The sequence below is a fragment of the Camelus ferus genome, chromosome 33 (assembly GCF_009834535.1).
Source record: "Camelus ferus isolate YT-003-E chromosome 33, BCGSAC_Cfer_1.0, whole genome shotgun sequence".
NCBI lineage: Eukaryota > Metazoa > Chordata > Mammalia > Artiodactyla > Camelidae > Camelus > Camelus ferus.
In genome coordinates, this window is record NC_045728.1 from 521,568 (window position 1) to 534,187 (window position 12,620).

A 12,620-nucleotide genomic window follows, 5' to 3' on the forward strand; every position below is an offset into this window, starting at 1 on the left:
TTCCCGCGAGTATTTTGGTCGTTCACACCATCCTCTCCAGTTCCCTCCATGTGACCCTCCAGTCATGGCCACGCGGGCCCCCTTGCCCTCCTAGAGGCACAGGTTCATAATTTTCCTTCTTTGCTAGCTCTGGAGACTGACGGTTTTCATCTTAACGTCCACTTCTTCGCATCTGAGAGAGAAGGGTTGACGTCCCTCACGTTTACCTTGTATGTGTGTCTTTCTGAACCACCTCTTCGCACGAACACCTTATTTGGGATATTAAGTTTACCGTGTATCTTACAAGTGTGTCTTCTCATTGGGATGTTTTTCTCCGGTGCCGTTTAGGTTTTTGGAGAGGTAACACTCTTGCTTTTCCGTAGCATCCTCCCAGGGCCTGGAGCAAGAGTCCAGTGGAGCCATTGACCGCGTCACTAACCGGGCCATCAGCACTCCTGAGCGTGAGTACCCCTCTGGCGGGACTGGTGTGCTGGGTCACAGCTGACCCCTTCTGTCGCCAGTGCGTCCCCACCGGGCAGTGGCTCTCCTGAGGCCGGCAGTGGAGGGCACCCGGTCTGGCTGCTCCTAGGCCGCCGTGAGCACTCCGCTGACGTTGCGCGGCTGACCGCCAGCTTCTTCCAGATGCCTTTACCCTGGACGTGCGGTTAAACTCCCCTCACCCTGCGTGCGAGGTGTCCTGCTTGGCAGGCGAGGGGCTGCAGCTCAGACCCTGATTACCATCCTTGGGCGGTGCTGTTCCAGCCAACCTCGGGTCACTAGCTGGGCCTGCACCCACCTCGTGGGATCATGTGTTGGCACTAGCCACTCATATGTCATTTCGGAGCCGACTGAGCGTGTGGAGGGCTCCACTGCCAGCCGTGCGGAGGGCCTGTCTTCTGTCTCCCACTGGGAGGTTTCTCTGATGTCCTGTCCGGCTGCCTGCCCCCTCGCTCCGCAGCCCAGCCATGTGCGGTCCTCCCCACGTCCTGTCCCCTCCGACCCTGAAGACTGGACGCACTGCACCTCCAAGTACCTCATTGTCCATTCTGCTTTGGTTCTCCACCGTGTCCGCCGGGCCTGCGGCCAGAGCACAGGGGTCAGGTGGATGGCAGAGCTGGGCGTGAGCTCGGCTTCTCCAGCTCCAGCCCCTGCTGTCCCGGTGCCAGTCGGGTGTCTTCCCCAGGCGCGCCGGGCCCCAACTTGGTGGTTCTGGTACCTGCAATCACTTGGAATATTTGCCAGTCACAGATGATTTTCATCTCTGTCCTCCTTTTAAGGAAGATTACCTACCTTCCTCCCAGATGACAACCAAATTGTGATAGCTTTTGTCACGAAAAGCAGTGGTAACTTTGGGTTCCTGTGTGCTGAGCAGGTATAATGTCACAGTTGTAGAAAGTCAGCTGCTTTCAAGCAGAAAAGTGTTGTGTCTGCTCTGTGCTCCTATACGGGTCCCAGATGCTGCAGGAGCGGGGAGACCACATCGCCCTGTGGTTCTGCTCGTCCGCTACGCCCCAGCAGTCCTGGCAGCCCGGGCCCCTCTCGGGAAGCCTGAAAGCTTCATGGCTGCTGCTACTGGGATACACTGAACATAGGACTCTCAGGTGTCCCAGGTCAACAGCCTCTTCTTCCTCGAGTGTAGGATTCGTGGGGGTCTCTCCTGGCAGGTCCCTGTCAGGATGTAAGTCGGCAGCAGAGCACGCGGTCCCACCCTGTGGGGCTGGAGACTTCCGCCTTGACGGGGCTCCCACCTCCCGGGAGGAGCACGCAGAGCCCAGGGACTAGGAGGCCCTGCTGCGGCCTGTTAAGGGCTCCCAGTGCTGCAGTAGTGTTGCGCTGACAGAGACCAGCCGCGGCCGGGAAGGGCCCCTCTGCCCCTGGGGTGACCAGAACCACGAGCGTGCCCCCTGAGCACATGGGCGTGACGTCTCGGCAGGGGCGGTGACAGCTGTGCACGCACGGGGCGTCAGCACCCTGTGCTCAGGGCCCCGGGCAGGAGGGCTGTGGGCGGGCAGACCGGCTGCAGGGGGGCGACGACCACGTTAAGGCCGGGCCTCTGAGCGCGGAGCCCTCAAGAGGCACAAGCAGATCGTCAGACAAGCCTGCCGCTGGGGGTGGGGGTCCCAGCTGCTGAAGCACAGCCCTTGTGAGGTTTCAGCACCAGCCTGGCACAAGGACTGGGTTGAGGATTCCATGTAAATGGTTTCATTTAAACTCAGCAACTCCCCGAGAGAGGGAGGTGTTTTCCTTTTTAGAGAGAAAGAAACTTGAGTAGTTCTCAGAATAGTTCCTGCACCTGCTAAGCTGCAGAGCCAGCACCGGTCCAGTTGCCTAGTGAACTGGAGGGCTAAGCCCAGGTGGGCAGTGAGGTGGGGGACAGCAGTGACTGCACAGAAGGAAGGACCTGCCAGTACTTGAGGAGCTGCAGGAGAGGAGGAGGGGGCAGGGGTCTCGGGAGGACGGGCAGTCAGAGCATTGGGGGGGGGGGTGGGGACAGGGTCTTCAACAAGCAAGGGCCGCCTGGTGGGGCCGCTGCGTTGGACGGGCCCAGACCCCCCCGCCCAGCGCTCCGTTAACTATGCATCTCCCTCCACCAGGAACTATCCAGAATGTCACGTTTGGAGCAGGACTCAGCTACATAGGCTCACCCCGGACACCGTGCCCTGCCAGAGGCAAGTCCCCGCCTGTCAGACACACCAGCTGCAGTCCCATTGTTCTCCCAGGAAGTCTGAGTTTGTCTGACTCTCTTTCAGAGAAAATGGATGCCCAGAGTCACGGAGACGACATCCTGTGTCTGTCGCTGCCCGACAAGCCGTAAGTTGGCCAGACCCCCTGCCTAGCCGCGTCCCTGTCGGGGTGTCCTGGCCCGTGGTGACTAGCCTGCTCCTCCCCAGGCCCCCGCAGCCCCCGCAGTGGAATGTGACGTCTCCCGCCAGAGGCAGGGACAGCACCGCCCCCAGCAGGAGGTCGCTCCGGAAGACCCCCCTGCAAACAGCCAACTGACTGCACGTCCCTCAGCTGGACGCTGCTGCTGCATCTGCCAGGGCTTTCCCTGTGGTGCCAGCACAGCCCGCTTGTCCGCCTGGGCAGCTGGCCAGTCCTGTACCTTCCTCCTTGTGAAATGTGGGGTTCAAAACTGTAAAATACCAGAGAAAGTCTTTAGCTATTTAACACTGTAACTTTTCTCCATTTGAAAGTATCGAGTCTGTTCCGATGAGCTACACCCCGGTCCCCACAGAGCCCAGCATGCCCGCTCTCCTTCACTCATCAGGCTTCTGTAGCTGGTTTGAATTCCTGATAGTACATGGTTTCCCAAATTTAATATCAAAACTGTATTATTTTTTCTATTATTTATAAATTACAAACTTTTAGGAAAGTGTGCAGCTGCCTGAAATGAATAAAGGTTAAGTGTAAGCATGGCCTTCAAGTAACCAGTAGACTCTGCTTTTAGCACAGGGCTTTTCTTGGTAGTCATTTGACACAGAGTTTTACTAAAACTGAAAATCTTCCCTGGTAGGAAAAAGGGACTCAACCTGGTTTTAAGGTGCAGCTCGTCTGCCCCCTGCCTTTGCCCCTCGCAGCAGGACGTCCTGCTGCCTGAGAAGAAACCCCAGCTTGCTCACCAGAGCAGCAGTAACGCGGACTTGCGCTCGGTCCGCGAAGGGCTGTCCTCATGGGGGAGTGGCTTGCTTCCTTGTTGACACTGTTAGGTCGGTAACCATCAAACACTTGTTTTGTCCAAGAATGACCAGAAGGAAATGCGGTTGGTTCGTTTTCCCAGAAGCAGAAGCGCAGGGTTGCTGTTGCTAGTCCTGCACAGGTGCTGGTGGGCGGGAGTGAGGGTGCTGAGCCCTGGAGCCCAGGTCCCAAGTGTGCGCTGTTGGTGGGGGGGGGGCAGTCGCAGGGCTGCCTGAGCAGACCCCCACCTCCGTCCGCTCCCTCCAGGCCTGGGGCTGTGCTGACAAGACGCTGATGAGGAGAGAAAGGAGGCGGCCAAGATGGTTTTTAGAAGCTTTTATAAATGAGGTTTAAAAATACCAACGTACAGGCGTGTTAGTCATCACAAGTCTGCGTCACTGCGTACAGCTGTCGCCACACAAAGGCCACGCAGCCCAGCGTGGCCTCGCGCCTCCAGCGGCGGTTCCATCTTTTTCATCCACGCGTTTATGAGACAGGCAGCAACTTCCCAGACCCCACTCTCCTCTCTCAGACCCAGGTCATGTGGCTACGGAGGTGGTTTTAGGGTGTCAAGGCTTCCCCATCACTGTAACAACCAGGATGGGGGCGCTACCCCCCCACCAAGAGGAGGCAAGGGTGGAGGGACAGCCTGATGTCTATGCTGTCGAGACACGAAGGCCGAGGAAGCAGGCACCCCCAGCACTGTGAAGGGCTGTTCACGCCTCTGCTAACACCCATGGCAAAGGTTCACACAGCTCAAAAGAGAAAGGTCAACGTAAATCTCAAGTATTCAATTTTTAAAAAGTATAAAAAATTAAGACACTGAGAGTTTAATCCCAGGACGACTACATTCTACATAAAAACCCTCCTTCAGCACACAGTGGGCGGGGTGCAGCCCTCTGAGAAGGTCCCTGCTCCACAGGGCCCCCCCAGCCTGAGTGTGTGTCAGGGAGCCAGGCCTTGGCACCTGCGGGGTGGGCCACCGTGTCTCGGGCGGGTGAGAACTTTACTCACGGTCAGGAAGGGCCTGACTCGGGCACTGGTGTCCGCACCACTGCCTAGGGCGGCAGGGAGGCGGGTGGTCTGCGTGCCGTCCTCCCCGCAGAGGGACAGTGGGTTCACTGTCTTTACTCAGATTTGATTCCCAAACTGCCTCTGGCTCCAGTCTCAGAAACCACACAAGTGAGCAAAGTGAATTTAGCGCCAGACAGGCTGCTTTGTTTCACAGAGAACTCTGTCCGGGGGCCCAGGCTGGGGCCGCACAGAGGACCCCCCTCTCCAAGCCCCTTGGCACTGTCCTGGGTTGAACCATGTGGCACAGGAACAGCCCCCTTACAGCTGGTCCACAGGCCAGGCCACTGTCGGGGTCAGAGGTGGGCAGGGCTGGCCTCAGTCAGGACCCAGTGTCCTGTTTGCCCCAACCCTGCCCATCCAGCATGGTTTGCACGCAAGTGTAAGGGTTTCAGCAGAGGTGGTTTGAGCAATGTGAGGAAGAGGCAGCTCCAAGCCACCCCGGGAGCCCCCCGTCCCTCCGCGGAGACGCGGGCAGGGTGGGCACCGCCCAGCTGGGCCTTTCAGAGCTTCTCTAAGCAGCAGTGCCTGACGCACAGACGGCGTGAGTTTTCCTGGGGAAATGCTAGCATGTACGTGGCGAAAGGAAAGGTGCAGCAGGCCTCCCTGAGAAGACTGCTCGGGTTAAAGTACTCTGAATTACTGGTGTTTTCCAATTCAGCGTGAGGAGCGGGGGCCTCCTACCTGAAGTAGAACTTCTTAAAGAAAAATAGGTTATTTAACATTGTATGACAACATATTTACAGTTTAAATAGAAACTTTCTTTTCAGTAATCAAAATACATCTTTAGCAAAAATTTAGAATGTAAAATTTGTAAAAATAAACACCCATAGAAAAGCAGGACGTCGCATCAGTACCATTTCAGGTTCAGCCCAAGACGGAGGCTTTCTTTTGATGCTGGAGCCCTCCTCACAGGAGCGGGTCCCACAGGTGAGAGCTCCCCTTCCTGACCAGCTGCTGTCAGAGATTCCCCAAGGGGCACAGGACGTGGCCACAGCACAGCCCCCGGAGGACACGGCCTGGCAGCACTGTCTCCCAGAAGCGCCTTCCAGACACACTGGTTCAGCCACCGCTGAGCCCCCGGTGCTGCCCCGACGACCATGGGAGGGCAGGTCACCTGGCCTCTCCGGCCCACAGCGCCTGCCTGCCCCCGGTGGGAGTTGTCCTTTGCTCGGGGTGACTGTGCCCATCTCGAGGAAAACTTTTATTTGTGTGGCTTGTTAAAAAGTAAGGAAGGAGTAGCGGTCAACTTTGGCCAAAACAAAAAGCTTTTGCGCGAGTGTCTTGCCCTGTACGGTGCCCTCCCCAGGGCTGCTCCCAGCTCAGGTCCCCGCTGGTGGCGGCCATCTAGATGACGAACGAGGACTTGTGTCTGAAGTCGCCCTGCAAGGCCAACACCAAGTTCGAGGGCAGCCCCCAGCCACGGGAGCCAGGACCCTCGCACCACTTCCCAAAGAGGCACCCTCGTCACAACAGGAAGTGCAGCGTCGTCCGCACGGGCGCAGCCACCAGGGCCGGCTGGCTGAGCGCCCTGCCCGCTTCATCCAGGCCAAAGGGCCAGGCAGCGGTCTGGACCGCAGCTGAGGTCTCTTCCTACTGACCGTGGGGTGTTGGGGGTGGCTGTTTTCCCCGCTGGGGACACTGACCACTAGGGGTCCTCTGGGAGGTCTGCCCTGTCCCTCACCCTACCTCCTCGTCCGTCCTGATGTAGTTCACTCCATCCGGCCTCCCTGGGTTCTTGTAGCTGAAACAGGAGGAGCGGAGTGAGACCGACGGGTCACAGAAGCGCTGCCTCCAGCTCCGCTTTGTCCCGCTAGGTGGGCTCACCTGTCCCCGTCCTGCTTGTTGATGAAGTAGCCGCGTCTGTATGCACAGCAGATCCCCGCCGTGATCAGGGCCAGGACGGCCAGGACCACCAGGACCCCCCCGATGATTCCGCCGATGTTCAGGTCATCTGGAGAGGAGGGGTTGACTCACATGTTCAGGTTCCTGCAGACATGCTGACCGCTGCCCTGTCCCTCGTGCCCACCCAGCCAAGAGGGCCGCGTGGGAGCCCTCGGCCCTTTCCCAGCCGTGCATGCGCACGCACGCACGCATGCACACACACAGGCTGTCACGCCCACATGCTGCACCAGAGGGGCGCGGGACTACCCTTTAACAGCCCTTTGGGCACATCCTGAGAACGTCGTAAACTGAGGAAATGGTTCACCATTAACACAAAATTAGGAGCCAGAGTCCTATGGAAGGAAAACCCCTAAGTCTGTAGGGCCCCTTTGCTGCGGGTTAGTTTGTGATCATCCAGCTTCAAGCAGCAGTGAGGCGAGAACGCAGCCTGGCCCATGGAGGCCCCGGCCGTTCCCTTCCTGCAAACAGGAAGGTGGGGGGTCGACAAAAGCCAACTGACTTGGAGAGTGACGCTCCCCCCTCTAGCCCGGCACTCTCAAGTGTGAGTGCACATCTACTTAAAAGTCCTTTGAGGTTCTAACTGTGATGTCAGTTCACACGCTCACCCCCGGAGGGCTGAGAGGTCTGGAGCAAAGCCAGGAATCTTCCTCCTGCCCGAGAGCAGATCCCAGTCTGACAGCCGAGGGTTCCTGTCTGCTGATTTCCTGGAGTCTGCCCTCGACCTCCCCTTTGGAGCCGACCCCTAAGAGGAAGAGTTCCCGGACAGAGCGGAAGTACTGGGGCCAAAGCTCAGGGTTTCGGCTCAGCACAAAATGGCCACAGGTGACTGGAGGCCTTACACGGCCTTTGGTTTTGATAATTCTGCCAATTACCAAAGAAAAGTTAGGCTTCGCCGTGTTCTGACACCAGAAGACTCTGGGAAATCTATTCTGAGGAAGGGATGCACCACAGGGCCCCGCCTAGGATAGGAGCCACTGAGCTGCTCCCCGGACATCCACATCCTCCCGCTGAGGGATGGGGCGGGCCTGTCTCCAGGGGAAGCTGACCGCGAGGAGTCTACACCGTGAGGTGTCCACACGTGAGTCCCAGGGGGACCCCATGCTCGGCCGCAGAGAGACTCACAGACTTCCATCTCCTGCTCCTCACAGCGCGCTGAGCCCGCATCGTTGGACGCGATGCAGTAGTACCGGCCCGAGTCCTCCTTGTGGACGGCGCTGAAGACCTGGGGGCGGGCCACAGGTGAGGCTTCGGCAGGGACCCCCACCATTGAGGCAGCGAAGCAGCAGCCAACACGAGAGGCCAAGCTTCCCGGTCATGGACACGCAGGGAAAGGGGCTCCGTGACCATGACCTCTGCCCACCCTCCAGGGCAGTGGTCACACACCCTCCCTACCCGGGACTCGTCCGGGGCCATCTCAGTGTCTCCAGAAGGGCTTTTACAGCCAGTGTTCCCAACGTCCCAGAGTCTGGCCCCACCACACCATCCTGCTGGCTCTCATCCTTAGCCTCTTCCACCCACCACACAGCCACCCCCCCCCACCTCAGGACCCTTCTGTTGGGAAGAGGGGGCAGCAGCTCCTCCTGCAGCATCTCCCACGTCCCGGGTTTGTGGGGTTTGTGGCTTAGCCTGGACCGACTCCCAAGAACCGCTGTCCCCACAGGACTCCCCCTCCCGGGGTCTCACCAGTGTGCCAGTCTCTGCGTCAAAGAGGAAGGAGGAATTCCGAAAGCGGGGGTTGGCCCTGGAGTCCGTGGGCAGTGGCACGTCATCACGGTACCAGCTGTAGCGTGGCCGTGGGGACCCCTCACCCTCCTGGCAGGTCAGCGTGGCTGCCTTGCCTGCAGGTACAGCCCTGGGCACCCGGCACACGGGGGACACTGGCTTCACTGCAAAGGGACACCGGGCAGGCTCTTCTCACCTTGGCCCGTGGCGCAGCAGGGTCTGCATGACCGCCAGGTCACCCCTGCCCCCCCAACCTGGTCCCACAGCCTGTGACCACCACCCCCCACCTTTCCAACACTGCCTCTTCCTCCGGCCGGCACAGGGAGGTGCCAGAAGCCCAGCTTCCCTCCTCACCTTCCACCCAACTCAACCCAACTCTGCACCTCCCGGGGGCTCTAGAAGGAGAGAAGGTAGGATCTGCGTTGGGAACCTTCCCTCCCGGGCAGGTGCCCCACCTTGCACCGTCAGCTCGATGACAATCTCGTCAATCTCCTTGCGGTCATCCCGAGCGACCACCTCACAGCGATAAAGAGCTGAGTCCGTCCGGGTCACGTTCCAGATCTTCAGGGAGGTCTTGCCCAGCAGCTCCGCGCGGCCCGCCAAGTCTCCTGTGGGAGAAGAGACAGGGCACAGGGGGCCTGTGAGGAGATGCTGGATGTTCAAAGACGAGGTTCCCGAGGCCAGCCCTGGGCCTTTCACACTGGCCTCTGTCCCCGTGCCTGGAAAAGGGGTGCACTCCGAGGTCACCACACGCTGGGCGGGTCCCAGGGGTCCGGGGGACTCAGTACATGTGTCTCTGTGGTTAAAGCCTGGGCTTCACTTCCTTCTCACCATTCCCAGCAAGGGTTCCCCATTAGGAGAGAAAAAAAATCAAACAACATGAAAAGACAAGCCGCTTCCCACGAGCGGCGCTGGGACCGCTGGGCATCGCGTGCAGGGGAACAACACTGGACCCGCCCTCACCACACACAACAAACCTACTGCAAGCCTGAGACTGCAGGACCCACAGGAGGAAACAGACATAAGTCATCGTGACCTCGGGCTGGACCAGGGTTTCTTAGGCACAACCCCACAAGCACAAACACACACAGAAAGTTAGACTGGCCTTCACTGTACTTCCAAAAAACTGTAAAACTTTTTTCCTCAAAGGACACAAGCAAGTGAGAAGACAGTCCGCTGGTGCGAGAGGGTGTCTGACCTGGAAGGACTGACGCACAGAATACAGGAAGAAATAGATAACCTCACTAAATACAAAAAAGGGTTTGGATATACATTTCTCCACAAAGATGCACAAATGCCCAAAAGCACACGCAAAGATGCTCAAGGTCCTCAGTTCTTGGGGAAATGCAGACCCAAACCGCAGTGCGGAACCACTGACACCCTGGCGGACGGCTGGAGCGGAGTGAGGGGCGCTGACAGAGCTGGTGAGCTGTGGGGACACACTGCCCGCCGCTGGTGCAGCCACGGTGGGAAGCACCATCCACGCAACACCACGTGGCCCGGCAAACGCATCCTGGTCCTTTACCCCTAAGAAGTGAGAACTTACGTCCACGCAAGAGCCTGCACAGTGTCTACGAACAACATTACGGATGCCAGCCAAAAAGCAGAGACAGGCCGAGCGTACATCCGTTGGTGAACTGGATAAAAAGTGTGGCTTCCTCATCGGAACGTCGCTCGTTCATGTTGAGAGAATAAAGTGCAGACTTGCTGCGACTGAGGCGGAACCCTGTGCACGACGTGCCCCGCGGGGCTGAGGACTGTGTGGCCCGCTGACGCCAGGGGCCAGGACAGGCAAACCACAGACCAGGAGGCGGGCAGGGGGTGTGTTTTTGCGGGGGCGGAGATGTGCTGGCAGTTCCCCATCTTTGCTGAGTGTTACCACCACCAAGTATGCGGCTTCACGCTGTTGGAATTACTGTATCTCGACTTACACTTTTTTAAAGCATAAAAAGCCACGGTAGCTCTTTCAAAGAAGCATGAAGAGCCTGAACAGTGACAGACGAGGGAGGACTTGGGAAAAGACGACACGATAGAAACCAGTCATTACTAACGCTGCCAGCTGGTGAGAGTGGGGCGCGCCACAACGCGAGAGCAACCACGTGCTTCTGACGGGAGGCCGAGCGGCCCCTCTTCTGAGGGAAGGCTGGTCCCCCGCCGTCGCAAGTCGGGCAGAACCCACCACAGAGGAGACGGCCCAGGAGCCCCCGGCTGTGGCGGGCACAGCCCTGGGCTCAGAGGGGACCCCGGGCTTCCGGGCTTCTCCGGGGCCTCGTGTGCTGTGTGCTAAACACGCCCCTCTCCCCGGAGAAAAGCCAGGTGCTGAGTCCCCAGAAGCAGAGCTCAGGAAGAACACCCCCCACCTGGGTCAGGGCGGATCAGGAACAGCCTGATTAAGCTGCCAGAGAAATCAGACTGGTTTTCCGAGAATCACATTTCCAACACTCCATGAAGAAGTGGGGGTACTGGTGGGGAAGTGAAACCACTGCTGAAGGGCCACTGATGCTGGCCCTGACCCTGATGCTGTCAGGGACCCGAAGAGGAAAGGCCACCCGTTCCCCGAACCCTCCACTGTCAGCTCTCCTGCTTCCACAGCTCAGGCTGCCTCCCTCTCATCCCCTCCCTCCCTCCTGGGTTCCACCCCCCAAGCAGCGGGCAGGCCTCTCGGCCCCTCGGCCCCTTGGAAGCATGAAGGTGCCCATGTCACTTCCCTCTTAACGCCTTTCAAGAACACTGTCCACCCTTGCCTGGTGCTGCCGGCTTCACATCCAGCCTCCTGTGGTTGCCCACCCCCCGGCCTCCCACAAAGCCCGGCCTCCCCGCCTCCACCCTCCGCCGGCTGTGCTGGAGGACCCGCAGTCTCTCCGAGCAGCTGCCTTTGCCTCCACATCTTTCTGCCTGGCGTCCTCCCCGCCCACACCGCCTGGCCTGGCTAACGAGCCTTCCTCCACATCTCCGCCTGGACACCACCTCTGGGAAGCCTCCCCGACTGCCGTCCTGGCCCTGCCACCTCCGACCTTGCACAACAGGAGATGCGCAGTGAACACTGCTGTCCCTGCTGCCCCACACAGTCCCCGACAGGCTCACTCAACTTACGACACGGAGACGTCCTGCGAGTGTTCCCTCCAACACCTCAGAAAGACGCAGCAGGCAGGACTGACCCGACTGGTGACGCGACATGTTCTGATGCGGGGGCGGGGCAGGGAGGTTCAGGACACTATTCTCTACTTTTGTATATTTTAAAAGCAAAACAAAACAAAACCCCTGGCCTGGAAGCAGGTCTGGTCAGGGGCCAGTCTCAGGCCCAGTGCCTGTGGGCCTTTTATATGAGGACAGGAACGAGGGGTCATACCCTGAATTTTGTTGTCAAAGTACACATATGTGGTTTGTGCGTCTTGAATTTTCTTCCACTCGATCCTGGGGTCGCTCGTCTGTGAATCCGTAATGATACAAGACAGCTCCACGCCTGACGAGAAAGGAAAGATTCTCAGGGCACACGCAGCAATTTTAGGTCCACTTGTCCACCCAGACTCGCAAGCTGTGTCTAGGTTTAGACAGGTCCAAGAGACATTAAGAAAAGATTCATTTTACCCAGAAAAACAATAAAAGATGATTAGCAAAGACTTCTCCTGAAGAAAGTACACGTTCCCCTTCATACTCTGCTTACACATAAGAGCTGTCTTGGTGAGAACACAAACCCGGGCAGGAAGCAGGCTTTAGCCAACGGGAGGCCTGCAGTCAGTGCGTCACTGACACGTGCGTGTGGGAGACAGTTGAGGAGCCTCCCCCGAGTCTCTTGGGGATGATACACACGTGTGTGTTTGCCCTGTATCAGCCGCAAAACCGCCAAGGGTCCCTTAGGTGGGGCCCATTCCCCTAAAGTCTCCCTTGTACTTACTTTCAAATTCCTGTACCACTGGGTTTCGGTTGCTGGATTTCAGGTTCACAGCCCCGAGCAAGCAGCCTGAAGGAAAAAAGAGAAGCGAAATCAGAGACCATGCAACTCCACAACAGCAGACAACCTGCAGACTTTGTAGGCGCAGTAGCTAGCCACGGGCAGTGGGAGACGTCGTGTTCCCAAGTCCCTGCGACACACACCTGACCGCTTTCCCTGGGGCTGCGCTGCCCTGGGAGGGGCCACGAGGGCGAGATGGGTCCTCAGGGAGCGAGTGCTCCCTTACCTTCTTAGTCCCAGAACAAAAGCCCCTGGAGCTTTGAAAGCTTCTCCTCTAAGAATTTACCTCTTTACAAAGGATTATGAGAATATCATG

At 58.4% G+C, this 12,620-nt stretch overlaps 2 protein-coding genes across 5 annotated transcripts in view; one reads left to right on the plus strand and one right to left on the minus strand.

Moving 5' to 3' along the window:
- NCAPD3 (non-SMC condensin II complex subunit D3) overlaps positions 1-12,620 on the plus strand; it is a 67,241-nt gene that overhangs the window by 48,010 nt on the left and 6,611 nt on the right. The window contains exons 32-35 of one of the 4 annotated variants that reach the window (XM_032472454.1): positions 363-440; positions 2,574-2,648; positions 2,730-2,790; positions 2,871-3,398. In XM_032472454.1, coding sequence (XP_032328345.1) covers positions 363-440; positions 2,574-2,648; positions 2,730-2,790; positions 2,871-2,979 — 323 coding nt within the window. In that variant the 3' untranslated portion in view covers positions 2,980-3,398. Of the gene's footprint in view, positions 1-362; positions 441-2,573; positions 2,791-2,870; positions 3,399-12,620 lie in introns of those variants that run through there. The other 3 variants (XM_032472453.1, XM_032472452.1, XM_032472455.1) reach the window with 3 other exon arrangements.
- JAM3 (junctional adhesion molecule 3) overlaps positions 3,976-12,620 on the minus strand; it is a 39,168-nt gene continuing 30,523 nt past the window's right edge. The window contains exons 2-9 of the mRNA XM_032472457.1: positions 12,248-12,313; positions 11,702-11,815; positions 8,808-8,960; positions 8,314-8,516; positions 7,753-7,852; positions 6,553-6,679; positions 6,415-6,469; positions 3,976-6,108 (exon numbers count right to left, since the gene is read on the minus strand). Of these exons, the coding sequence (XP_032328348.1) occupies positions 6,073-6,108; positions 6,415-6,469; positions 6,553-6,679; positions 7,753-7,852; positions 8,314-8,516; positions 8,808-8,960; positions 11,702-11,815; positions 12,248-12,313 (854 nt within the window). The 3' untranslated portion in view covers positions 3,976-6,072. The remainder of the gene's footprint in view (positions 6,109-6,414; positions 6,470-6,552; positions 6,680-7,752; positions 7,853-8,313; positions 8,517-8,807; positions 8,961-11,701; positions 11,816-12,247; positions 12,314-12,620) is intronic.